Below are 26,425 nucleotides of genomic sequence, written 5' to 3' on the forward strand. Positions count from 1 at the left end.
GTCTATGTGTTGGTTATGCATGGCCTAATTACCCTTAGGAAAATAGTATTTTGGGACAAAATATTACTATAGAAATACTATAGCGGCTCTAGGATATTATAGAGGTATTACAGAACATAACATACTTCTGTGATTTTCTGTAATACCTCTATAATATATTAAAGCTGCTACAGTATTTATATAGTAGTCTTATCGTACTTCTGTAGTATGTCCCAAATTACTATAGTATTCCTATAAGATTCCTATAATATTTTGTCCCAAAATACTATAAGATTCATATAGTACTTTTTAGTAAGGGTATGTCCCCACCGAATCGGCTTCATTAGCCTACCACTTACGGTTTGCAAAGATAAAATTATAAAATTACTGCAAAACTTTAATCTATCAATATTTATGTTCTATTATGCATTTTCCTAGTTATATGACTAACAGAAATTCATGAAATAATATAGGCTATAGGCAGACACACAGTAATAAGATATAAGTAATAAGATGTTTATTCAAATGTTGATTTTGAAATTAGTGAACATCACCATATATATGATTTGGAAAAATAAATAAATAAATAACATTATAAATGAACATTTCTAAAGACAGTTAATATTTTACATAGAATATCACAAAAATATTAACAACTTGTTTTTTCAACATCTTCAGTGAAAGTGCACACAGTGAACGTTTCAATGGGAAGAACAAAAACAATCTGTGAATGTCCTATTACAGGCGGAAAGGTACAAAAAATATGTGCAATCTAGCAAGTGCACACATGAACTATAAACACCTACTAAAATGGATTTTGCCATTGACTGGCGCTAACGATTTCAGCAGCTTTCAGTCCATAATGGCGGACGCGCCTCCGCAGCGCCATCTACAGACTGTTACCCATAACACAACAGAGTTTCGCCTCTTGGGCTTCTATACTCTTTGTCTCAAGTGCCTGTCGTTTTGTGTCAAATGTTTTCTTTCTAGCAATATATGTTTTATAGTTAACAATATATAATTATAGTTCTCAATCGAAGAGATTGAGAAAATTAAGATTTTGTGAAATCAGACTACTATAAGAGACTCTTTTTCATTTCTTTGTGACGGTATAGTGATGTTCGTATCCTGACATTTTTCTCCACTGCCACATGCTGTTATATTATAGGCTACTGGTATTTTATTAGGAAAATAATAATCAAATAATCAATAATCATATTCCACAATTCTGACACTTTATTTGAGTACACTGCGCATAATTTGATAACATAATGTGTATGATCACTGTGAATCAGGCCCCTATATTTATGTGTATTTTTTACATTTTATATATAGGGGCCTGATTCACATTTAGAAAATAATAACATAAGCAACCGACGAAAAGCACTCAAAACTGACTGAAAGGTACAGTCAGTTTTGAGTGCTTTTCGTCGGTTGCTTATGTTATTGTTTTCTAAATAATAATACAAATATATTTTTTAAATATGTTCTTTTTCTGAATTAATAAATTTCGAGCATTTCTGATCACATAAAATATGTTTTCCTTTTTCCCAGCACGCTAGTCGTCCAGAGCGCTAGATGTCAGCATTGCGCTTTGATTTGCGTGCCCTTTAAATCAAACGCGCAGCAGCTGTGGCGCATGCGCAGTGTTTCAGTCTGTGAGCGCGCGGCAGTCACAGGTCAATGCCACAGTGTGAAGACAACTCTAACAGTTAAAGCTAAAGACCAAAAACGTCATAATTAATCTCAACTAATCCAATGCAAACACTAGGAATGTCAGGCTTTACATAAGCATTTCCTGATCTCATCAGCTTCTCGAGATAAAAGCACTTTTCAGAAGCATACTGTGTACTGTAACTGTGATCATGTCAACACAGCACAATGAAACTGTAGTCTGATCTAGGATCAGTCTTAGACTGAACTCTATTGTGAAAACTATGATAATGCAACTTTTGTTTACTAATAACTTTAAAGTGTCAGTTAAAGGGCCTTTATAGACAGTTCTTTTTTTTATTTTTTTTTAATCTAGCCTATAAACGTTTTTTTATGGTCTATTGTGCTTTACATAATGTACATACTTATCATGATTAAAGTTATTATTAATTAAGTTATTAATTAATTAGTGTAATTAGCAAATGTAGCTGTTAATGCTGATGAAAATTGGGTCTAAGGCAATTCTCAATGGTAAAAATAAAAATACACTTTTAGAAACTTGAAAAGACTGTCAGCGGCAGGATATCTAATAAAGTTTGGGGCTTTAAATAAATATGTATAAAAAAAGCTGTGACGCATGCGCAGTGTTTCAGTCAGTGAGCGCACATAAGCAGCAGCGGCGCATGCGCATTGCTTCTATGAGAAATGGCGGCTAGACTCCTCTTGAGATCAGCGACCCGTGCTGCTGTTTACAGCCGTCGGCCTGTCCCACCTCAAGCTGTCATCAGGGGACTGGCTTCTGGAGGTACTGGTCCATCACTAGCTTTGTTTTGTGTGCGTGTTTGGACGGTTTGCGCTGGAAAATAGAGCTTAGATCGACAGTAAATCGGCCTCTTTGAGTAGTAGCGCGTCACTGTCCCTCAAATAAACATTCATTTTCTTTACACACACACACGAGCTACAACGTTTTTGGTTTCAAATGGTCGCAACAACTTCCTCGTTATTTCGTTATTTCCGATACAGAGTTGTCAGTGAATTCCTATTAACGTCTAATCCTGTTTATCGCTGTCATCCTGTGTAGTCTCAGTCGCCTTTGCAGGAAATAATAGATTAAGTTAAGTTAGTTTGTTGCTTAATAACAATAATGGCAGGGGAAAAATATATGTTTATGTATGTATGTGTGTGTGTATTTATTTAGTCTTTATGTGGCTGAAATGGGCTTCTAATAGTACCTTAAGTAGCCAAATGAATTGCAGAAAAATAAATAAATAACTGTATGTGGAGCATCGATACACCTTGCTGTCGCTGTCTGTAATATTAATAGTATGTGATCTTGTGTTGTTCAGGCATTCCCACAGATGATGAGCAGGCCACCGGTCTGGAGAAGATCGTGTTGAAAGCTTCCAAGGAAGGAATGGCAAGTATCTTGTATTGTGTTTAATGTGTTTAAATAAAGAGCCCTGTATGAGTTCAGAAGAGTCTGAGTCTGCTCTTCTCCACCAGGATCCATATAACATTTTGAAACCGAAGGAGTACGCAGGCTCCAAACAAGACCCTCATATCGTCCCCTCCATAACCAACAAGAGGATTGTCGGCTGTGTTTGTAAGTGATTATAATATTGATTTCATTTTTCTAGTCAAGTTCATGTCTCACTAATCCGTATTGAAACGTTTAGGATGCTTGCTTAAAACAGTCAAGTATCATTAATGGACAATGCCAGTGCTGACTTTAAGACTCCTCCAAATAAAGATCATTGCTAGAAAGTCTCGTCATTCATTATGTTTCCATCCAAAGTTGCGAATTTAACTTTTGCGCAAAATTGGAATATTGCATAAAACATTTGTGAATTAAAGGGATTTTCTGTCCCATGTGTACAAGAGAACAAATATCATCACTTCCTGGAAAATTGGCACAAAATATCAGTAATAAAAATGGAAGTTGCTGCAATGCTTCTGGAGGGAATTAAACCAAATCATTCTGATGACAGACTTTGACTCCGGCGTTTCAGATCCACCAAACCAACATTTGAGATGCTGTGATGCCATTGGTCCGCTGGTTATCCAGTTATCCAATAGGCAAAGTTCTTTGATGCGCATTGAGGGCTTTAGTCAGTAAATGTGTTTCCATCGTAGTTTATGCACCTCGTCTTATCGAATAAAAAACATATCCGCCTTAATTGAGTGCATAGAGTTTTTTTAATGCACTCTTTTTTTTTTTTACTTCAATGCATTTTTAATTTTATTTATGTGCATCTTGGTGTTTTTATCCAGTTTTCTTTTTTTACACAATGCAATATCCCAAAATGTGCATAAAAATAGGTGGATGGAAAGTGTATAGCTATTGTCAATTATGTGTATATTATTAGCATGAGCCATCGTGATGATCTTCGGATCTGATTTGTTTATTTTTTCCTTTGCATTTGAAGGTGAGGAAGACAACACTGCAGTGGTTTGGTTTTGGTTGCATGAGGGTGAAGCCCAGCGCTGCCCCTCCTGTGGCGCTCACTACAAACTCGTCCCACACGAGCTACCCCACTGAAACATGCACTGCACACTCCCATACTTAAACACTCTATATGTGTGACTTACGCACAATCTCCTTCGCTCTTCTGAAGAATAGAATTGCACTTTTTATAGGGATCTAGTTCTTTTTCATTGTGCTTAACATGAACAGATTTAACATCAAGAAAACTGGCTTTGTGCAAATCTGAAACGTACAATTCTGCATTGTTTTCCTATATGTGAATGTATGTTTCATTGTATTATGAGAATGTTTACGTACCCTATTGTTCGCTGTGGCTTAGTTACTTCCAAATTTTCCTCAGAAACACAATGCATTCCCTGTTCTGTTACATGAATGAGCTGTTACTTAAAATCGGCGACTAAAACGCAAGTTTGCACATTTCTGCAAGGGTGATAATGTCTACAGATGTCTTTGCTTTTCAATGTGTAGACAAAGAAATTACATTCCCTACTGTGTGGGACTCAAACTACATTCCAAGTACTTTTAAAGTCTTAAAAATGAATTTTCTCCGTGTTTATATATCTAAAATAAAATAAATGTGGTGTTTCAACATGTGTAATGTGTCTTCTCTTTCTCATTGACATCACAGGAAAGACCTGACATGATCATGACAAATTTATTTTATACAAAAATATTTTTTACATTCAGTATACAATTGTACATTGCAGACATTGTTCACATTATTGGTGCATTTTTCAAACACATGGATCTTGTGCTTAAGTACCTTGAGACTGTGATATAAAGATAAAACAAAAGGACGGATTTTCCCTTGTATGAAAATTCTAATTTGAGACAGAGTAGCCTTGGTAATGATTGGTAAAAATATACAAATATTGATTATTTACTCTGGACCCTGAATCTTACACAAGTAATTTGTATTCATTAGATGAATGGCTTGAAAGATTGTGTACACTTATTCCACTTCAGCTAAGAAGCTATTCTCTTTAGCAGATATAGCTATGTGGATAAACTTTTCAACATAGGTAACATTTACATTTTAACAGCATTTGGTCATCCAAAGCGATTTACAGTGCATTCACTGATAGATTTGATCAGTATTGTGTGTGCATTGGGAATCGACTCCATGAATACGGTTCTGCAAGTGACGCTCCTCATATCTTTCATTTTCATCTCTTTCTTTTCAGTCTTTCAGTTGGCATTAGTCTTTAAAATCAACATGAAACAATTCACAACCCATTTTACTTCTTGTAAAATGATCCTGAAACTTGATTATGAAAATGGACTTGAACGTTCCACATCAGAGTTTGTAGTTATTTGTGAAGGAAATGAAACAGCCAGCTCACGTTGGTTTAATTTAAAGTCCCCCTGTAGTCAATCATTTATCCCTTAAAACTCGTCTTTGATCACCAAAATGACATATTTGAACAATTTTTCTTTGAAAAAAAATCATGCCTTAAAATATCTTGAATGTAACTCGACACCCTTGCCTCATTTAGTATTCGTGGTTCTATGAATATGCAAATGAGCCCCGCCTCCACTCACTCACTCAGCTCAGAGATCCACTGGTTGACGATCACACGTTGATCTGATTGGTTACAAGGTAGTTTGTGACGTCAGAAACACCAGCGATTTCAAACCGCGTTTTTCAGAGTCTTTGGTTCACTGCAGTTTTAAAGAGAAAACACTCAGCAATGGTGTCGACTTATGAATTTACACATGGTTTGTCTTAAAGCATATTAAAAACACCACATACACATATAAACAACAATTAAAAACTTGATTTTCACCACAGGGGGACTTTCTCTGAGTATGTTATTACATTTTTAAGACATTGTTTTCTTTGAATCATATGGCTAAAATATGTATTAAGAAAAAAAAACAGGTTCAGTTTTGATTTCATGTTGACTCACAATAGAAGTCTAGAGCATAAGGATCAGTAGTTTCAGAACAGTTCAGTATGGCTGCAGGCCAGTCATGTTGTACCCAGCCGGTGAATGCCAGATTGGAAACGGGTAAGGATAGGAGGACAAAGAAGCCTCATAAGACCCAGGGAAGGGGGTGCCCACTGGTGGACAATGCATAGAGTGGGTCTGAGCATTAGGTATTGTTAGATGTGTTGGAAGAAGTACAGGTTGAATAGATGGAAGAGCCTTGAACTGTTCGGATAATTCTCCCCGGGATCTCTCATGCATGTAGGGCATTGATAAACTGGCATGGGGGTGGAAGAGGTACTGCTGGGTAGGAAGAGGCTTCGGCAACATAGTTTTTCCTTTCTCTTTTCTGTCTGTCGTCATGCGATGCTGAGAGGGCACTTGGATCTTCTTCAAATAGGCTTCATCGGTGCTAGGCCTCTTTAGGAGGTGCTGGGGATAGGACATGTGTGGCTTAAAAGTGGGTTGAAGCCTACAGGGATCACGTGGTAAGACTTTCGAGAAGCTTGAGGTGTGAGGAACCCAACAGGCTTTGGTGTAGACAGGCGAGGGAAGCCTTTGGGATGCAAGTCTGGTGGCGGATTTAACATCCGAGGTCCATAAAAGACTCCTTTGAGTCTTTTCCGGATGGGTTTGGCCAGCTTGCAGGTATTCCCGGTAATGGTAGTGGTTATAGTTGGCGAGTTCTTTGCTGTTGGGGTAACAACCGAGAGGCTTGCAAACTCCGGCGCTAATGGCCTTGGATGTGGGAAGAGTTGGCAAACGGGAAGGTGTTTTACTTTCGGTCTCTTTGATGGGAGACTTTTGGGTCGTCACTGCTATACAGTCCTCGGATGAGACCGAGTAAGGAGATGGGCTTCGGGACAAGGAGCCGGACGGAGAGGAGACGGGAAGCGGCGAGCCTTCGGAAGAGTGTCGGGTGCGTGTAGAGGAAGGGTTAGCGGGAGACTGGGAAGAGTGGGATAGCTGGATAACGGAGGGTCTCTCCAGTTCGGTACCATCTTCCACGGAGCCAGAAGCAGAGATAATGAGGCTAGCCTGAGCCATTCGCTTCTTCTTCTCCAAGGGAGACATTACCCCAGCCGGGATGGGAGTCTGAAGGAGTGGGATCTCTCTGGGACCGTGGACGGGAACCGTGGCCGGCTGATCAGAGTCGGAGGATGGCATCCATGAACTGGGATGGGAACACATGCCTCTCTCCTGAGAACGAAAGTGAGATGCGTCAGGACAAGGAGCAGATTGATACATCGTCACACAGGACGTTTGGAGATGCACTAAAAGTCGCTTTTTTGGGTTTAAATAGGCAAATGCTTAAGAGTTTATGATTGGATCATTTTTATTTGGATGATTGGATCATGACTATTTCTATCTATCTATCTATCTATCTATCTATCTATCTATCTATCTATCTATCTATCTATCTATCTATCTATCTATCTATCTGTCTATCTATCTATCTATCTATCTATCTATCTATCTATCTATCTATCTGACTATTTATATCTCTCTCTCTATCTATCTATCTATCTATCTATCTGTCTATCTATCTGTCTGTCTATCTATCTATCTATCTATCTATCTATCTATCTATCTATCTATCTATCATCTGACTATTTCTATCTATCTATCTATCTATCTATCTATCTATCTATCTATCTATCTATCTATCTATCTATCTATCTATCTATCTATCTATCTATCTATCTATCTATCTATCTATCTATCTATCTATCTATCTATCTATCTATCTATCTATCTATCTATCTATCTATCTATCTTTAAACTACTTTAAACTTCAAACTCTCTGGTCCGGCTTTCTCAGGTCAACTTAAAGTTAGTCTTGACAAACTTTTTTTATCTAAGTTTCCTTAAGACTTGATTTGTGATCCCTCCTTGTCTCAAGACTAGTAAAGTAGCACGAACATCCTTAGATTAATTTCCATTAACTGCTTCAGACAGTCCACCTCAATGAACCAATTCAACAATCTGTTTGAGTCATCACATTGTTCTCACTAGTTCTCATTTGACAAAGAGTTTCTTTGATCGAAGTGCATTTCTTGCCGCTCACCTCGCACTCTTCTCTCTCCATCTTCCTCTTCTTCTTGCTCTCTGGCTTACTTCCCCTGTTCTCAGGGCTCCTCTTGTACTGTTTGCGAGGTTTGGAGGGTGGCAGTGGTTTGTCCTCCTCCCCTTTCAGTTGCCTCTCAAAGGGCAACACCAATCTGCACAAAGAAAGAGATGTACTGTTGGAGTAATGGCCTAGCGGTCAACGCACGTGCTCTGAATCTTATGAGTTAGAGTCTTTCTTGTAAGAGTTTTCATTGCAACTTCTCATTCTGCACTGTAGCCAAGTCAAGTCACCTTCATTTGCATAGCGCTTTTAACAATATAGATTGTTTAAAGCAGCTTTACAGTGATAATAGGAAAGAGCAGCTCTAGAAGTCCAGCTAAAGTTAGTTTTGATTGATTCACTTCCGTTGCAAAGATCATTAGTTATGTCCTACACACCTCAAATGATTATATGTGTTTGCGATTGCGAGTGTGTTTACCTTTCGTAGTGTCTGCGTGTGCATGTGGCGGCACTAGTGCTGCCCGGACTCCCACCCAGCTCGTCGTACACATTCTTCCACAGCCTCCGCTGTGTTACCTGTGAGCAAACACAACGTTATCATACACCCTCAGCAGAAAACAGACCTGAATTAACAGCCTAATCTTCAGTGATACTTCTTTCACATTGATTCAACTACAAGACAGATGCTAACGACAAGGCCACAACACACATCACATAATAAAAGTGATTTCTACGTTCTTTCTAGGGACGCACAATATATCGAACACCATACCGGCCGATATATGTTAATTTTTAATGATATCGTTGTATGCCCAATAAGAATATATCTTAATATATTATTTCCTTCAGCTGAGACACTTCAGATGTGCACTGTTCAACATGATGGTTTTGAATTGCTTGATTTATGATTGAAATCACTTAAATAAAGGAAAATACAGTTCAGTGCGACATGAGTAGCTTAACTCTGTCATATATGCTACATAAAATTATAATGAGAACATCATAATTGTGTGTTTGGGACATGGCTTTTAACGGTGAACTTTTGTTTTTTGTTTTTTTGTCAAAATTTGGATTTAGATTTATCAGCCAGTATATATCGGCTATCGGCTTTCAAATATGAAGAATTATCGGTATCGGCAAAAACTTTCATATCGGTGCATCCCTCGTTCTTTCTACTGGTGCGTTCACATTTTTTTTGTACAAATTACAAACGTACAAATGTCAGTAACATCTGACATTAAGACCAAACAACACCCAAATTATATCTACTACATCAGGTAGACAAATAATTATTTTCTCATGTGACACAAGCAATCAAACCAACAACATAAAGCTTGATGCATTTCAGAAAAATAGACACGCAGCCCAACAATGTAATAATTAACAGAAAAAAAGGATGAGAATGTGCATCCGTCATGTAAACAATACAAAGCATTCGCCTGCATCGTGTGAACAATCTGCCCATACAGGCTACTTTCAACATAATTACTGTTCAAATCACACCATACAGACGCTGTATGGTGTGTAATATGAGCCTTTACGCCTTTAATTTCAGGGAAATTTCGTTTTATATTTCTTGCATTTTGTTTCACAGTTTGTGTACTGCATGCATTGCATTATCAGCCCGATCAGCTCTTGTCATAGTGGAACTTCATGATTACTCACTGCTTAGTTTCAGAGGTTGCCTCATATGTGTCTAAGTACATACCCCAAATTTATTTTCACAGGCTGATAAAGGTTTCAGCTTTACACTGCGAATACCACTCTTACTGCCTGACACATTGCTAAATCAGTTAATGACCAAGGTACTTTTTATAGGCAGGTGTCAGTCCTCTGAAGTGTCTGTTTAGAGGCAGCAAACACATTCATTTTAGATGTGTTACTGGAATAAAGTTTGTCTGATGCAATAATGGCATTTTTTTCTTTTCTTTTTCTTTGCATGACTCTTTTTTAGAGTGCAAGGTCAAACTTTCCACTCCCAGACCCCATTCACACAAAGAAAACAAGACCCTCTTTGACCAAGGCTAAAATTATACACAAACAGACATCGGTTTTACTGACCACACGCACACTTATTAAACTACAAACACTTTAGCACCCTTAGAGTGAGTGGAAACTTGAGGGTGAGAACAAAGCTTTGTAGAAGCAGGTTTGGACATAAAGAGCAAAGTGGCGGATGGACCCCTATTCTCATTGTGGTCATAACGGTCACTTGCTGTATGTATGGTGTGACCTAAAGCCATCATAGTTTCCACTCTGCAAGAGCAAGAGGCGAATGCATGACCTGCTTCTCAACTTCCTCGTTTGGTGCGGATACCAGTTGGCATACTTGCACAATATATCGACGAGATAGTGCTATCAGTGGCATGAATGAGAGATGGGGGAGATAGACCAGCAGCAACGGGCTGTGAAAGGTTTGCTTGCTCGAGGACACCTACCGCATCATATCCTCCAAGAGTCTCCACAGCTTTGTAGATTTTCCACAGGTTGACTGGAAAAAAGAAACAATCTTAAAAATCAAAGGTGATATGTAGATGCACTTCCCACAAAGAGGAAAAATGCAAAAATGCACACGTCATTTTAGTGTTTCGACAAAAGTTCAGTAAAAGGAGGCGCTTTTTATTATCTATTCATTTTATATTAGGTATGGAGCCCTGAAACACTGCTAAATACAGTTTGAAAATAATATAATATATGTTATATACATAATATAATATATACATAATATATGTAGTATATTTCATATATAGAAATAAAAACAACGCTAGAAGGACTGCAAATTTAGCCTAAATGCAGTTTCACTCAGTTCTGGCTTGTTATTATGGAACCAAATTAATAAACAAATATTTTTACACTAAAATTGTTAACAGAGTTGCATGTTTGAGCTTGACAAATGCAGTCAACAGAACCATGTTTGTAAAAATTCAGAGGTTACATTTTATTTTAAGGTGACGTCGTTACTCAGTAATATTACTGTGTAATATTAATTAAATACATGTACTTACTATAGAGTTGTGGTTAGGGTTTGGTTAAGGAATAGTTGCTTGTAATTATGCATACTTTACTGTTATTACATTAGTAAGAGATTTGAGAGAGACTTGAGATTTCATGCAAGATGTGGGACTGAGTTAAGACTAATGATTTCAATGGCTGGATACAGTTGAGAAGATCAAGACTAATTTAAGATGTTTAATATTTAAGAATTTTCACAACAAAAGTCATGTAGTTTGTGTCTCTAATGCTTAAAAATGTCCTGGCACGCCGTATTTGTGGAAAGTGACCGTTTTTTATATCAGTGGTTCTCAACTGGTGCTAAATGTTAATAATAAAATGCAATTAGTTATATAGTATTAAACATGGTTTATGATGACAACAAATGTGTTTTGTGAGGTGAATTTGTGAGTTAAGAAATTAAATTCTCAGCAATTTTGAATATCATTGGGCTAAAGCAGCTCTTTGTAATATATATATATATAGAGAAAGAGAGAGAGAGAGAGAAATACATTTACATTTATTCAATACATTTGCATGATTTTGAGAGTCGAAAGTTGAGGTTTTGGTGTAGGGTTACCACATGATGTTCAATGCCAAAAGCAAAAGCAGCTGAAAAGCACTGATTTAAATAATATTATATGAGATGCAACAGTTTTCAGACTCACTTTGTTTAAAGCCAAGGTGGGGAATTCTCTCTATCGGCGTGCCTCTTTCCTTCATAAAACAGTACAGATTGGTCACAAATGTCCTCTCTTCACTCTCCGATTGGTCGGTTCTGGAAGCCTCGTCACTGCTATTGGTGGATGCCAAATTCTCCGTCTCCATGCTGGTCTAGTGGGAAAACGGTGTATGGTTAAAAGACACAAAATCACGAAAATTGTCCAAAGAAATACAACAAATATCTGGGTGCTTTTGCTTGAAGAATATTTTAGGAATACAAGGCCTATTCTAGAACATTAGCTATGTTTTCATCCAGAGAACTCACGAACAAAATTGGAATATCGCATAAAACATTTGCGAATAAAGCACCGTTTCCATCAAGCGAGTGGAAAAGTACAAAATCGGCACTTCCTGATAAACTGGCGCCAAATATCACTAAGAAAAATGTAAGTTTCCGATGTGGTTTTTTTTTCGTATATTTTTCGTATTTCGCCGGTTTAACTCCAGTTAAAGTCACATTTAATTTATTATTCACACATAATTTGTTCAGTAAATGTGAGTTTATGCGCATGTTTTGTCATCAGATCAAAAATGTATCCGCCTCAATTGAGCGAATTTATGCGCATCTTGGCGTTTCCATTCAGCGTTTTTAATGCGATATCCCAAAATGCGCATAAAAATAGGTGGAAGAAAACATAGCTACTATGACAATTACTATACATTATTATATACTCTGTATTTTACTGTATTTTTATTTATTTATGCATTTTATTTATAACATATATTCAAATGGTAAATGATGGCAGTATTGCTTGTTTACTGATTTAAAACTATTAGTTTTCAAGTAATAAGAATTTAATAAGAATCACCATTAATAATAATAAAAAATAAATCAATTAAAAAAAATAAACTTCCAGACACATCAGGGTAAGTGAAAGATTAAGAGAAAATGAAATGGTCAACAATGTAAAAAAAGAGGCGAAATGGACGCGACATAGACGTGTTTTTGTGAGATTCACTGGCATTGGGAATTTTTCTATTTCACATAATTGTCAATTTCTGTCAATAAATATACAGTATGCATGTGCACTGTACACGATATACAGCAGGCAATATATGAATATATGTGGGAGAGTTTATGTCATTTACAGGAAGCGGCGTAATTGTGCTTCGAACAACCTTCAAATTTCACTTTCACACAAATAGCCTGATAAACCTACTGACTGATTCATTTTCTCAAAGCCTCATGCAAAATTGCAGGTGATATAGGTGTTCATGCAACTCCAGTCATATTCAGAGTGCGAGACTGAAAACACAACAGCTTTGGCTTTCACCACCACTTTCAATAAGTAACCAGACATCCTGTTTGAAGGGAAACCGAACCACTGGTGGGGTTTTCACAAATGAGAGATGCACTAGTGCTGTTCTCCACGCTATGATCGAGACTCGTGTGCTGCAAACATGAGAAACTGTGCAATTACTGCAAGAGAGAGAGAGGGCGGGAGTTAGAGATTCTGCTGGAAATCACAAGTATGAATGTACATACAGTCAAAACTAAATGTATTCAGACACCTTCAACATTTCTCACATTATCACAGTTTATTCGCTGTAGTTTAGAAAATGGTAATAAATTATGAGAAGAACTCCCAGTTGATATTTCACTGGTTTTGACTGTCTCACAGATGAATCATGTTGAATATCTGTCAGCTGTTAATTTTAACTACACAATTAGATAATACCAATTTAGGTCAACCCATAACCAAGCAATGCTTCATTTTGTTCTGTCTGTGTGTAAAAAGGTCACATTAGCAATTAAAGAAAAAACACTTCAGCAAAACATGCTCAGGTCAAAGAGTCAATAATTTTTGGTCCCAAATTTTTACTGGTAGTCACTGTATGAAGAATTATTGGGTATAATATGTCTCAGTTTACTTTATTTTGATATCCTCACTAACCAAAATGAACTATAGTGTCCTGCAACCACTAGTAAAAAAAATATATATAAAAAATTATATCTGGTGTCTGAATATTTTTTTATTTGACTGTATATTATACTAAAAAAGTGAAGTGTTCCTCAGTTCGCTCTTGTCTATACAATTTGATCAAAAGACATTGTGCAATAAACTGTGCGTAATAGTATTCAATGAACACTTGTACTGTACTTCCAATCTTAAAAATATATTTAAAAGAAACTGTACATGCAGATAATATAATATTGCTGAAATAAGCCCACTTGAGTGCTTTAACTAAAACTTTTTAACTAAAAGCTTTACTTTCAAGTACATTTTAAATAACTATGTTTAATAAACTTTTGTCATGCTAAACAACTATTTTGATGTGTTGACTAACATACTAAGGCACTTTTGATTTGTTATAAATCTGATATTTAATTTAAAGTTAATATATGTACTAAATTGAAAAGTCATCATTACAAGTGTGTAATTACCAACATAATTAAAAACATGACACAAGTTTCAATAGAAATGACATTAAAGTGTATTTTAGTTCAGCTTACACATGAGCATACTGATTTAAAATGATTTTATTTCCATATTAAAACTCTTTGTATAAGTATGTAAAAAAGCGTACTTCTTTTTTCAATTTTTTTTTGCCTAAATCAAGGCCAATATAGACCAAAACACAAGTTTTCAGGAAATGTTTATGGTTTCAGACACCACTACAAACAGCTGTCGCCTCAAAAAATGCTCTATTTAAGAGGATAAGGGGTGAAAATTGGGACACAGCCCTTGAAACACAGCACGATATAGGGCAACATCCATGTCTGTAATATAAGGTGACCAGATTTCTGAAATTGAAACCTAACTTATTGTCTATGAACTAACAAACGGATGCAAAATATTTCTGTATATTTGTTTTTTAATTACTTTTTGTTTAACTTATCAAATCTATGAGTGTGCTCTTGCTTTACTCTCCCTAATTCATAGTTTTCAAATTATGTCATATCCAGTAATTTTTACCAGGTTTGTACTAAGTACTCGTTTAGAAAGACAGTGATATCAAAAGACCAAATTCAAAATAGACCTTATTGATGATGTGTGCCATGCACAGGTGAGCAGATGAACCCATAAATGCAAGAAAACAGTTATAAATAAAGGAAAACGCCGAACCATTTAGCATGTTGCATTCATATTCTGGGCTCATCTGATCGCCTGTATATAGTGTGCATCATTAATAAGCTGTTTACCAAATTTGATCATTTAATATCTGTTTTAAAGCAGTTTAAGTGTTTTTCACGTTAAGCGTTTTATAACGCCAGTCACATGACATGACTGAAAACTATGTGAGTTTAAATATCATTTTGTGTCTTTTATAGCCGTACTGAAAGCGACAATGGAAAATTCACCTCAGATCTTCAAAATAAATAAAAGTAAACAAGAACGTTAACTGCATTCTATGACAAAGATTGTTTCACTCACTCATTTTGATAATGTTAAAATGGTGTAATATTCACGAATTTGATTAAGTACTTATCTATTTTTTGGCGAGTGCCGAGAGACTCCGCCCACACTCTCTTCTGATTGGCTGTGATTTTTGATTGACTTTATCGCGTCTCATAGTCGTGTCACATCTGGTGTGGACAGACAAATGATTTGTCGCTGGAATCTTATCGCATCGCGTCTGGTTAGGACCAAGCGGCAACCTTCCCGTCTCTCTCTTGAATCCAACAGAGAAGCGAGTTAAACTGCAGTTCATCGACTGGCCACTAGAGACCGGCTGCAGAAGAGAGTCAATCCCATAGACCTCCATGTAAAAATGCCCAACTTTACAGCAGAAAAAAATGTGTTTACAGCCTGGTACAAAAAGTGGTTTTGGTCTATATCGCTAATTTTGCCCTTCATCACGACTGTGAGGGGGGTTGAATATTTATATAACTCATCCGTTTAAATTATATCAAGCCTTAAAGTTCTGCATAATTAAGGGCGTGGCCATTTGAGTGACAGGTGGATTGCCGCTGATGTCACCACTAACATTTGTCTGCTGTCTGTTAGCGTCACGTCACCTCAGCTAATCCGCCTCGCTGCACATTTTCGTTTATCTGGGAGTGACGTGCGGCCAAGATGTCGACGGCCGGCTCCGCCCACTTTGTGGTAAAAAATGCTCTTCAGAAACACTACAGGTGACGTCACGGACACTACGTCCATATTTTTTTACAGTCTATGGTTAGGACACAATGTAAGAGCTGTGCGTGTAAACCTGAAAAATTGATGCTAGCTAGCGGCTGCGGTCTTTAACGTCCGTGTTAGCGTCGGTTCGAATCATAGACATAGAGGTTCGAATCCCGCTCAGAGCGGGTCAAGTAGGAGCGATTACACATACAAACAGTATTACTTCAACATGAATAGCTAGTATAAATGCTCTGCTCTTGTGCTGGTAAAGTTCTTCATAATTAATAAAGCGGCGCAAAGTAATCAGTATTCCTCGCAGTGCCCTCTGTTGGTGAAAATAATCACTACATCATTGCACTGGTAATGTTGCTTGGGCTTTTTCGCAGTGTATTTGTGGCACCTCAACACCTTATAGATGTTCTTGCATAACCAGAAAGGAACAAGCCCTGATGAAACAGGGAAGTAAGTGAATGTTATCTACAGAAAAACAGCACATTCACCCTGAGTGGCAAAGTGCTATAAGCTGATCAGGCCAAAGTGGAAGTGCTAAAGCTAACCCGCAGAAATACAAGACAATGACCCACAGTGAGGGCAGGCCGCAAGTGAGAAACGAAAGAGTGAAGGAATGCAGAAATGAACGTGACTTAAAGCTCCCTGGTAAACTCCAGAAAATCAGTTCACGCAAGCTAATTGTTTCAGAAGTTGCATAGCTGGCACATACATTGTGGCTAACTGGCTGTTAAAGGGGCAGGTTAGGATTTTACTGAATTTCATCTTTTGTAAACTGGCCAATTATTAAAGAGTCCATTTACATGGAGAAGTCTTAAAGATGGAGTAGTAACAGGGTGGAAAATGGTCATTATATTGAACTTTGATCCTTGAATAATCTTATAAATTGACATTTTGGTTGCACTTTATTAAAGGTGTCATTGTTACAGTGTAAATATATATTTAAGTACTGACATGTTACAACAACATGTACTTACTATAGGGTTAGGGTAGGATTAGGATTTGGTTGAGGGTTATAGTTGCATGTAATTATGAATAATTTACTGCATAATTATTACTATGGTGCGTACATGTAACGATATTTAACAAGGACACTGTCAAATAAAGTATTACCTAACTTTGCAACTAAATGTCAATTAGTAGTTATTAAGAGTATTAGTGGACTGTTAGGTGGAATAAGTTGACATGTATTTGCAAAGTTACTTTCTAGAATATCTAAAGTAAATCATAAATAATAAATAATTTATAATAAATAATAAGTTTTGTAAATAATATGAGCCCTTTCTCATTCCTAAGCTGGTTTGCCGGTCTTAGTTTCGGGCACAGCTCATCTTAAACCAGCTCAAACTTTTGTTTTTGCGGAAACAATTTTTGGAAACAGCATTTGTTCACAATCACAATCACTCACCAAAAACCATTCATAACAGCTTGAGAAGAGAAATTCCCCAGTGCATTGCGCACAGAAAGCTTTGGATTTCCACTTGATGACTTTGGTGGTTGAACTGTGTTCGTTTGCTGCCAAAGTAATGTTCAGTCAGTAAGTTTCACACTGAATAGAGTTCCTCAGAGAGGGTAACTTCTTCCCAGAACAAGGCCTCTACAATGACTAATATTGAGCATATAGGGCTTTATTCTAACCTCTGACTAATATAGAAGACAAGAAGGCCCCTTTTCAGTGTACCGAAATGAGTAGACATAGGCCTAAGTGTAAATCTCTCTCCCGTAAAGGGAATAATATCATACATGTATGTAGGCCCAAAAGCTGGGGCAATCTAAAAAGAGTCTGATTCATTCTTTCCCTCGCTTCAGCCATGAATACGACAGAGCAAACACACTGACACATGCTTTTTGCTACGGGTACAACCGAGCTCCAGTCTGTCCTGAATTGAGTCATCTTTACTGAAATTTCATGTAGAGATTTATCTGATTGCCATCTACCCAAACACTTCCTGTTATATTGACAACACTGATAATAACCAGCTTCGAGGAATAACGTTGAGAGACGTTCTTGGAATAAATGTTTAAATATCTTTTAATCAAGAGAAATATGTTAATGAGTTTGACCCACATTCTGCTCTACACTCTTGAAAATAGCAATACAAGTATTTTCTTTTGGTGAATAGTCATTCAAGTTATTATTTTAGTATTAAGTTAAGTTATAATTAGTGTAGTATATTATACAACATATTCAGTGTATTTGATTGTATTTATAAATGGATGATGTTTCCTACTTGTCCCTACATCCCTTAAGCCCCTCCTTTAATTACCTAATAAACCTAATAAAATACACCTAACCCTAACCCGATAAACACTTCATTCCCACTATTAAATCACCTTTAGGTCCTTTATTGTCACCTTTTGCATATTTTCTTAATTTTGATTTATAATAAAGGCCTCTCCGAGCTGATATGCGGAGAAGAATAAGTTCAGAAAAAGGCGGGTTCGAACTCCGCCTTACTGATCCTGTTCTATTTCAAGTGTTCTTTAAAAACTTATTAACTTGTTCAATTATTAACATGTTATTCACACTAAGGAAGAAAATGGTTCTTTCAAAAGGAATCACTGGATAGTTCTTAAGGGGGCCGTTCACACCAAAGACGGTAACTATAATGATGAAGATATAGTTCTAAAACTCGTTCTGAATGTAAAAGAATGGGCGGTATATCGAGTTTGTACGATATATCGATATATTTTTTAGAAACGATATGGAATGAGACAATACTGTTTATATATATTGCTAAAATATTGGTTGTTGAACAATAAATGTGCCATATCATACAATTTATAAACCCACAAGTAAGTGTATTTTTATGATAGCAGTAACTGTAAAGTGACTGTTGTAATGGGGAAATCAAATGAAGAGTTCAGATGCAAAAGCCTCTAAGCGCCATCTGAAATTTTCTTCTAGAATGATCATTTTTATCAAGCTCGTATATTTACGTATATGCACTTAGAGGCTTTTGCATCTGAACTCTTCAAATGTAGGTTAATGTATTTTTTGTTTTTATTTATTTTCATTTTTTTAGTTTAGTGAATTTAAAAATAAAATAATTGTAAATGTTGTAATGATGTGAAAATGTAATGTGATTTTAACCCTGTTTTGCATGTAATAGTCTATATAAAATAGCCTGCATGGTTACATTCACACTATTTTTAGTTTTCATAGCCTTCAATATGAACATTGTTTGTATGACAACATTGGGCTGGATGTGAAATGATCATTTTTTGCAAAATAAAAACAGAATTTTTCATCCAAATAGAAAAACAGAGAAAATATCAAGATAAATACAGTATATCCCCATTCAACCAAAAAATACAGAGATATTAATTTTTTGGCCTTACGATACCAACCGCAGGACAGTTATCGTTATAGTTATCGTTCTTGGTGTGAACCAGAAATGTTTCTTCAGTGGCATCGCAGAGAAAATCCCCTTTTGGAATCTTTATTTGTAAGAGTCATTGTATATATCATGTGTATTAAGTGCATTTTTTCTCCTTTGTATGTTACAAAGTCATTTTTAACCACAAATTTAACAAAAGGTAATGCTTGAATGCACATCAACATGTTTGAAACGTGCTCTCATCAAACTATTGAGGGCACTTGATATGCAACAAAAACATGAGATCACTCGCTCAATTTAATACAGTCATATCAAGACCGCAACAGGGAAGAGCTTAGCTCTTAGACGCTACCTTAACTTTCAAACAGGAAGGTTTTTTTTTTTTTCGCGTGAGCCCCCGTCCCTCTCGAACTGTGGCTAAAAGTAGCACAGCCCCTGCTGTGAGAGACGCGCAGATCTTACATTTCCACCATTCAAATTTCGGAAAAGTGCGTGGGTAAAGTCTGCAGCGGACGTGTCAATAACACTCTCAAAATGAGAGTTTCTACATGCTGAAGGAGAAGAAGACGCAGTGGCATGGCCAGCGCTCGCCACCAAAACCACACGGCTTTCAACTTCTGACGCCACCCTGGAAATATGATGCATCTTTGCACTAGCATACAAACGCTGTTTTCAATTACCAGAAGTGTGTGAGAGAGAGAAAAAAAACATCTGCCATTGTTTATATGCCTGTCTGTGTGTGTGTAGCATAAAAGAAATGACTAAACACAAGCCACATTTTACTCAAAACTCTCTTATTCACTTGATGTACTGGAGAAATGAAGAACTGAAAACTGTTAAAGGGGAGCAAAGACTTGTTGAGTAAATGCATGTCAACACACTGGGACACTGATTTTTCCAGTGCACGACGCAAAAAATAAGAAGTATTTTCTTGCAAAATGAAAGTCGAATGGACAATCTGTCAGATGCCATGTGACTAACTACTGTTCCTGACATCAGCATTCTCAGTAACCGAAATATTGCAACAATACCAGAAATCAATTTGGCAACAGTCATTAGATCGAAAGGGGAAGTGAGATGTTATTTTTACAAGCAAATTTGCACTTCAGCAACATCAGAAGGATCAGTTACGTGACATTTACATAAACTACCATGCAAATTCCAATTCATGTTTACAGTTATACGGTTTGGGAGATAATGATTTCTCACGCCTTAAAGGGACAGTAATCGTCATTTACTCGCCAAAACCATATGCTTTTAGTCGTTCAGTGGAACAAAAGCGGAAATTTTGAGAACTGTTACGCAGCCTTTGCCACAGAACCACAATAAAAATAGTGCATTGGACTGAAGTCATATGATAGTCTCTGCTAAACCAGCAAATGTTCTCAGAAATGTGTCTAAAGGCTTGGAGTGACAGGAGGATGAGTGAATCATGGGAGGTTGCTGGTCTTACCTGGTTTGGTGAATTGAGCTCCTTCTGTGTGTTTTCACAGTCTTCAAGCTCTGCTTCTCCAGATTCGACCTCTCCTCGAGGGTCCAGCACTGAAACACAGCCCACAAGACTGGTTACACACACGCCAACGATCTAAAGAATCCACAACTTTCAGTGTTGATATCGAGAAAGCAAGCCAACTGATCACCTTTATAAAGGTGATATATATATATACATAGCCATTTTTTATGAATATGATTGACTTTAAAACCTAGTATAGAGTCCTTTTTCTCAGAAAAACCACATCAAAGCAAAGGTGAATTTATAACATGCTTGGGGTAACTTTATGATTACTCAAAAATGGATAGTTTCAACTCAAAATGATCATCGTTAACCGAAACCTGAGTGGCTTTCTTTCTTCTGTGGGACAGAAAAGAAAAAAAATGCCCATACAATGAAAGTACATGTTGACTTTCAGTGAATAAGCAGAAACTGCTGAAACGTTCTTCTAACAGTGTTATTTATTGTTTATATGCTTTCATAGCGTTCATGTTTTGAATTATTATTTTTATATTTTCAGTTTTCACTGTAGTTTGAGTTTTTAGTAATTTTGTTATGTCTTTTGTCACTTTTACAAACAAGTTTTAATTTTATTTTATTTTTTATATAGCTTTAATTTTTTTTATTTCACTTTTAGTTTTAGTAATTTTAGTCAACTTATTTATTTCAGTTTGCTGTCAATGTAACATTTCTAATTTTCTAGTAATTTTTTTTTAAATAAATAAAAAAAAAATTCTATTTGTAGCATTTTTATATATTTATAGCTTCAAATAATTTTTATTTCAGTTTTAATTTGAGTAATAACTCATTTATTTCAGGCAGCTGCCAAGACAACATTTAGAATTTTATAGTATTCTAGTTTTTTTGTTCATAATTTTCTGTGACATTTTTTATATATATATTTATAGCTTAATTTTTTTTTTTTTGTGTGTAATTTTAGTGTATTTTTGTACTTCAACTTCAACTTACATATTTCAGTTAGTTGCCAATGTAACATTTATAATTTTCTAGTTTTAAGGTTATGTTATATTTATATTTTGTCACATTTTTATATTTCTATATAGCTAGGGTTAGGGTTAGGTTACATTTTTATTTCACTTTTAGTTTAAGTAATTTTAGTACTTCAACTGAATTATTTCAGTTACTTGCCCATTTAAATTTTTTCCATCTAATGTTTATATTTCTAGTTTTAGATTTGTATATATATATATATATATATATATATATAGCTTTAATTAATCTTTATTTCAGTTTTAGTAATTAAACTTATTTAATTCAATTAGCTGCCAAGGCAACATTTCTAATTTTCTTTTAAGTTTTTTCATCCGATATTTATATTTTATTTCAGCTTTATTTCAATTTTAGAAATAGACAATTATTTAACAACAACAACAACAACAACAACAACAACAACAACAACAACAACAACACTATCTTCAAAATGCCTTCTTTTGCACACAGAAGAAAGAAAGTCCTACAGGCTCGAAATGACATGATTGAGAGTAAATGATGCCAGGCTTGAACTAACACTTTAACAACACCTTAATCACATCAATCCCGGGAATCCCAATGACCTCAAATATCAAAACAAGCGGCTAATTTACCACACACTGAGCACCCCTCGCTCTGTGTACAGCACGTCTGCTCTATAAAATGAAAGTTTTGAATTAGAAGCGTTGAATTAAATAGACGTGTGAGAGGGAAAGAGAGAGAACATTCTAATATGAAACCACATGATTACAACATGACTTCCTGTCTGTATGCATAAACCACAGCTGTGATACTTGCTCGAATATAAAAAAAAAAACTTTGTGCGCTGTCTAACAAAACTGACACGGATCCTCAAGATTATAATAAAGTCAATATCTCGCATGCATTCACCAAGTCAATCATGTGTGTGTGTGTGTGTGTGTTTTAACATACGGCCTTTTTTTAAATGCTTATATGCATTTTTTTATACGGTGCAGAAACACAAAATATTATCAAATTTCACGAGCGAGCATATCAAGCCATCGCTGCTCAAGCATCGCTTCAGCTCACCTGACAACATCTTATTTACAAAACCACTGAATTATATGTTCGCTCTGGGCAGCTTCTACCTCAAAGTCTCCACTTCCCTTTCTCAGAGCCTCCTCGCCACTCTACACACTCGTATCTGTGTGTCTGAAACATCCAGAGAGGCTTCAGACGCTTCCGGTGCCAGGGCACTGAACAACCTTCTGTTATTCCACTTCCCCTTCTGAGCCACAGTGCAGAAACATTGTGACAAGTTCGACTGATATTATCACTGGTGCGATAGCAACTTCTGCATTGTTTTCTGGAAGGATGATGCTGATAGGACCTCGATTTCATCATTCAACTACAGGGCGATATTACACGGAGTCTTTAAGATTAACCTGCGGCTTTTCTTCTGATCGTGAATCTGTCACATCCCGGAATCTGTCCCGTCTCAAAAACAAAGCCATTGCAACATCATAATGTAACTCAACAAAGGAGTTATGACGACGTCAGACGCTGAATAGTTATCATCAATGTGTGTGATGTTTGATAAAGCGTGTATGTTGTGCCATTAGGCTTATCAGGCTCACTTTCATCAGTTTGCTGTCAGTATATCGGATCAGGGGTTTTACGCTTCAACAGCAATGTGTTGCTATTTCTCTAAACCACTTCCTCAAAGAGCAAAACTTGTTATGGTTACTCATATATAGGCCTTATTACTGTCACTCAAATTACTAAAATGACAGAAATAGCGATGGCAAGCCACTTACCAGTCTTTAAAAAAAACCAGTGACTAATTTACTAGGAGTTTATTTCTAAATAATTCAGTAGTATCTTTTTCACTTTCACTAGTAGCCATTCATTAGGCTAATATTCATTATATTACTCGCTGTTGTTTGCGAACTTTCCTACACTGTAAAAAATGATATGATCAATAAGTTATGACAATGTATGGTTTTACATTGCTTTAACTCATCAGAACAAGTTAAGCCATTTTCAACTTGTTTTTATAAATTATACAAGATTCGACTCATTTTTAAAGTCAGTGTAATGAAATTTAAGTTGAAACGACTTAAACTGTAAAATCAAATAAGATAATTAATTTTGGTTCAGATAACATAATATTGTTTAGTTTCTGTTGATTAAACCAATCTCCTTTGTATTAACTCAATTTTTTAATTTCAGTGAACTCAAAATTTTAAGGCAACCATGTTGCTTACTTGCGATTTCTGGGTGAAAATTCTTTATACACTAAATTATTTTCCATTTTTTTTACCATTCAGACTAGTCAAAACAAAACAAAACAAAAAACAATTATAACAAATTATAACAATTATTAAAAACTAACTAGAGTACCAGTGCCTCAGAAATGGTTACTTTTGAAACTGAAACATATTAGTCACACATTAGATTACTTAAGTGCAATGTAAAAACGTGCTAGTAACAATATGGTATATAGTATATAATGGTAATGGTATAGTTAGTTTTAAGCCATGTCAATAGACGTATCGTTATTTCAATTCCCAAATCATTTCAAATGTTAAAATGTATTGCCATGTATTAATAAGCACACGATCACTTCTGCACAGTGAAGATAATATCTTAAATCTATGAATTAGGCATTAAATCTAAAACCTGATTTGGTTTTAGATCTGATTTGTTTTAAGGAAAACTGTCAAGGTCTAGAAAACAAGTTCACAGACATCCTCATTCTTGTTAAAAACTCATTTAAAAGCATTAAAATGTACCGTAATCGTGTTAATAATACACATTAAGAAGTTATCGTGCATTGATAGCAACATTTAATAGTAATATAATTGCTTACCCATTTTCGAAAAGTGCGTCGTCCACAGACTGTAATTTCAGGAGCGTGTGTTGACGTCTATCTGTCCTTGTTTAACAGTAATTGACAGCTCAGTGTTCAGCACGCGCTTCCACATCAGTGTCACTCTCGAGCTCGCCTCTCATTGGTCACACAGTCACTTCCTCACTCGAGCATCTGGAACTCTGGGACTCTGAGTTTTGTTGCACGAGTTTTTATTTAAATGCCACTTCGCGTGAATATTGCACTATATAGGCTATTTCACTCTCTTAGTATATATTACCTTTGGGGTTTGTATTGAATCTCTACTCTTTACCCCAATCTCCAAAGTGAAAAATATTAATGATCACATTTTCAAAACTTTGATTATGGAAGCAAAGAGCAAAATAAACAATTTTAGTAGCTAATGTGTGGCAATAATTGTGTAACAATTTTGCACCTAAATAAAAGATCTATAAAAATGTGGCTTTTAAGGTGTCCGTGAAGATCAAATCAGATGGAATATGATATGTGAAACATATGACAAATAAAAGAAAATCAAAATTACTTATTAGGCCTACTTATAATTTTCCACAGCTTATGTTGTCTAGAGGTTTTTTTTTTTTTTTTTTTTTTTCCAAACTGAAACTTCTTGGAAAGATATTTTTCCAGTGTTTCATCAGCAGAACAATCCAAGAAAACACATAAAATAACAGCACAACCCACTGAAGAGATTTATAGACCTTATGTAGCCCTCCCCCTTTTCAGCGCTGCGCTTGTTGTCTTTTGACTTCCGGTCTGTATTTTCACAGCGATTCTGCGTGTTTATTAATGAACGGCTCGTTTTAAAATATCCCCGGTCGACTGACATTTGTTTAGTCATCTGCTTTAAACATTACAGTCCTCATGATAACTTTCGTTAACTTTACATTAAGTAAATTCACTTCAAAAGCTAATTACTCCTGTACAGCAATGCCATAGAAATACAGATCGACCGCAAAAACGGAAGTTCAAAGACAATATTCTAAAGATGGCGGCGCCCTCGTTTCTCTGGCGCATAAGGTCTTATAGACTGTAAAATAACCTGGGCGACGCACCTTCACTCTCTTCCATTGTAGAAAAGTGATGCTGCCAATGTCCTCAGAATCTGCCAAATATATGTATTTTATATTTTTAATTTGATTTAGTTCATTAGGCTACAGGCAAGTACAATGCAAAAAGTACACAACAAATAGGCTACAAGGCATTCTGGTACAGTTTGTATGTAAAACAAAGAATTACTGGCGCTAGCAGTGTTGCCAGACGTACGATAATTATCGTATGATAATTTTGACCTCTGTACGATCAATAATGGGAAAAAATACCATAATGTAGGCTACGATAATTTCAAAATTTTGTGATACTTTAAATGATGGTTGTTGTATTTGGGCTTCTGTACTCATTGATCTGTGGATCCTACCTCTACCGTCATGATTGTGAGGAGAACGTACATATGTTTTCCATCTCATCTCACGTTACGTTTTCTCGGCCAATCATCGTGGAGAATGACTCTCTCACGCGCACAAGTTAACGTTCCTGCCGCTGCGCTTAGGTCAGTTGTTTCCAAGCTGAGGTTGATAGCAATAAAGTAATTTGCAGGTTGTGTCAAAACGTTGTTGGTCTAGATAAATAGTTGTATTCTGTACGTTTGACTCGTGTACGATAATTTTCTTCCAAATACGATAATAAGCTTCTGATACGATACTTGGACATTTCCAATGTGGCAACACTATCAAGGCCCCGCCCACACTTCTGCCGAACCGGTTATTACAGTTTACTGAAGAACAACTCATGTCGATGTGAAATAAAGTTATGGAAATGTAGAAATCACCTCCTGAAAAAAAC

The 26,425-nt window shown here is 36.1% G+C and overlaps 2 protein-coding genes across 2 annotated transcripts; one reads left to right on the top strand and one right to left on the bottom strand.

Annotated features, from left to right (window-relative positions):
* The first annotated feature begins 2,160 nt into the window (after positions 1-2,160).
* Positions 2,161-4,719, top strand: cox5bb (cytochrome c oxidase subunit 5Bb). Its single transcript, XM_081349341.1, has 4 exons — positions 2,161-2,437; positions 2,979-3,049; positions 3,136-3,235; positions 4,059-4,719. Exons 1-4 carry the CDS (start codon positions 2,338-2,340, stop codon positions 4,169-4,171), a joined length of 384 nt encoding a protein of 127 aa, XP_081205467.1. The 5' UTR covers positions 2,161-2,337; the 3' UTR covers positions 4,172-4,719.
* Positions 4,720-4,756: 37 nt separating this feature from the next.
* Positions 4,757-24,656, bottom strand: arid5a (AT-rich interactive domain 5A). The gene is made up of 8 exons (XM_081350057.1): positions 24,566-24,656; positions 20,704-20,792; positions 11,779-11,944; positions 10,558-10,610; positions 8,598-8,695; positions 8,117-8,270; positions 6,028-7,248; positions 4,757-5,779 (listed from the first exon to the last, which is right to left on the bottom strand). The coding sequence occupies exons 1-7, from the start codon at positions 24,567-24,569 to the stop codon at positions 6,070-6,072; spliced, it is 1,743 nt and encodes a 580-aa protein (XP_081206183.1). The 5' UTR covers positions 24,570-24,656; the 3' UTR covers positions 4,757-5,779; positions 6,028-6,069.
* Between the last annotated feature and the right edge of the window lie 1,769 nt (positions 24,657-26,425).

The sequence above is a fragment of the Scardinius erythrophthalmus genome (genome assembly GCF_964197995.2).
Source record: "Scardinius erythrophthalmus genome assembly, chromosome: 20".
NCBI lineage: Eukaryota > Metazoa > Chordata > Actinopteri > Cypriniformes > Leuciscidae > Scardinius > Scardinius erythrophthalmus.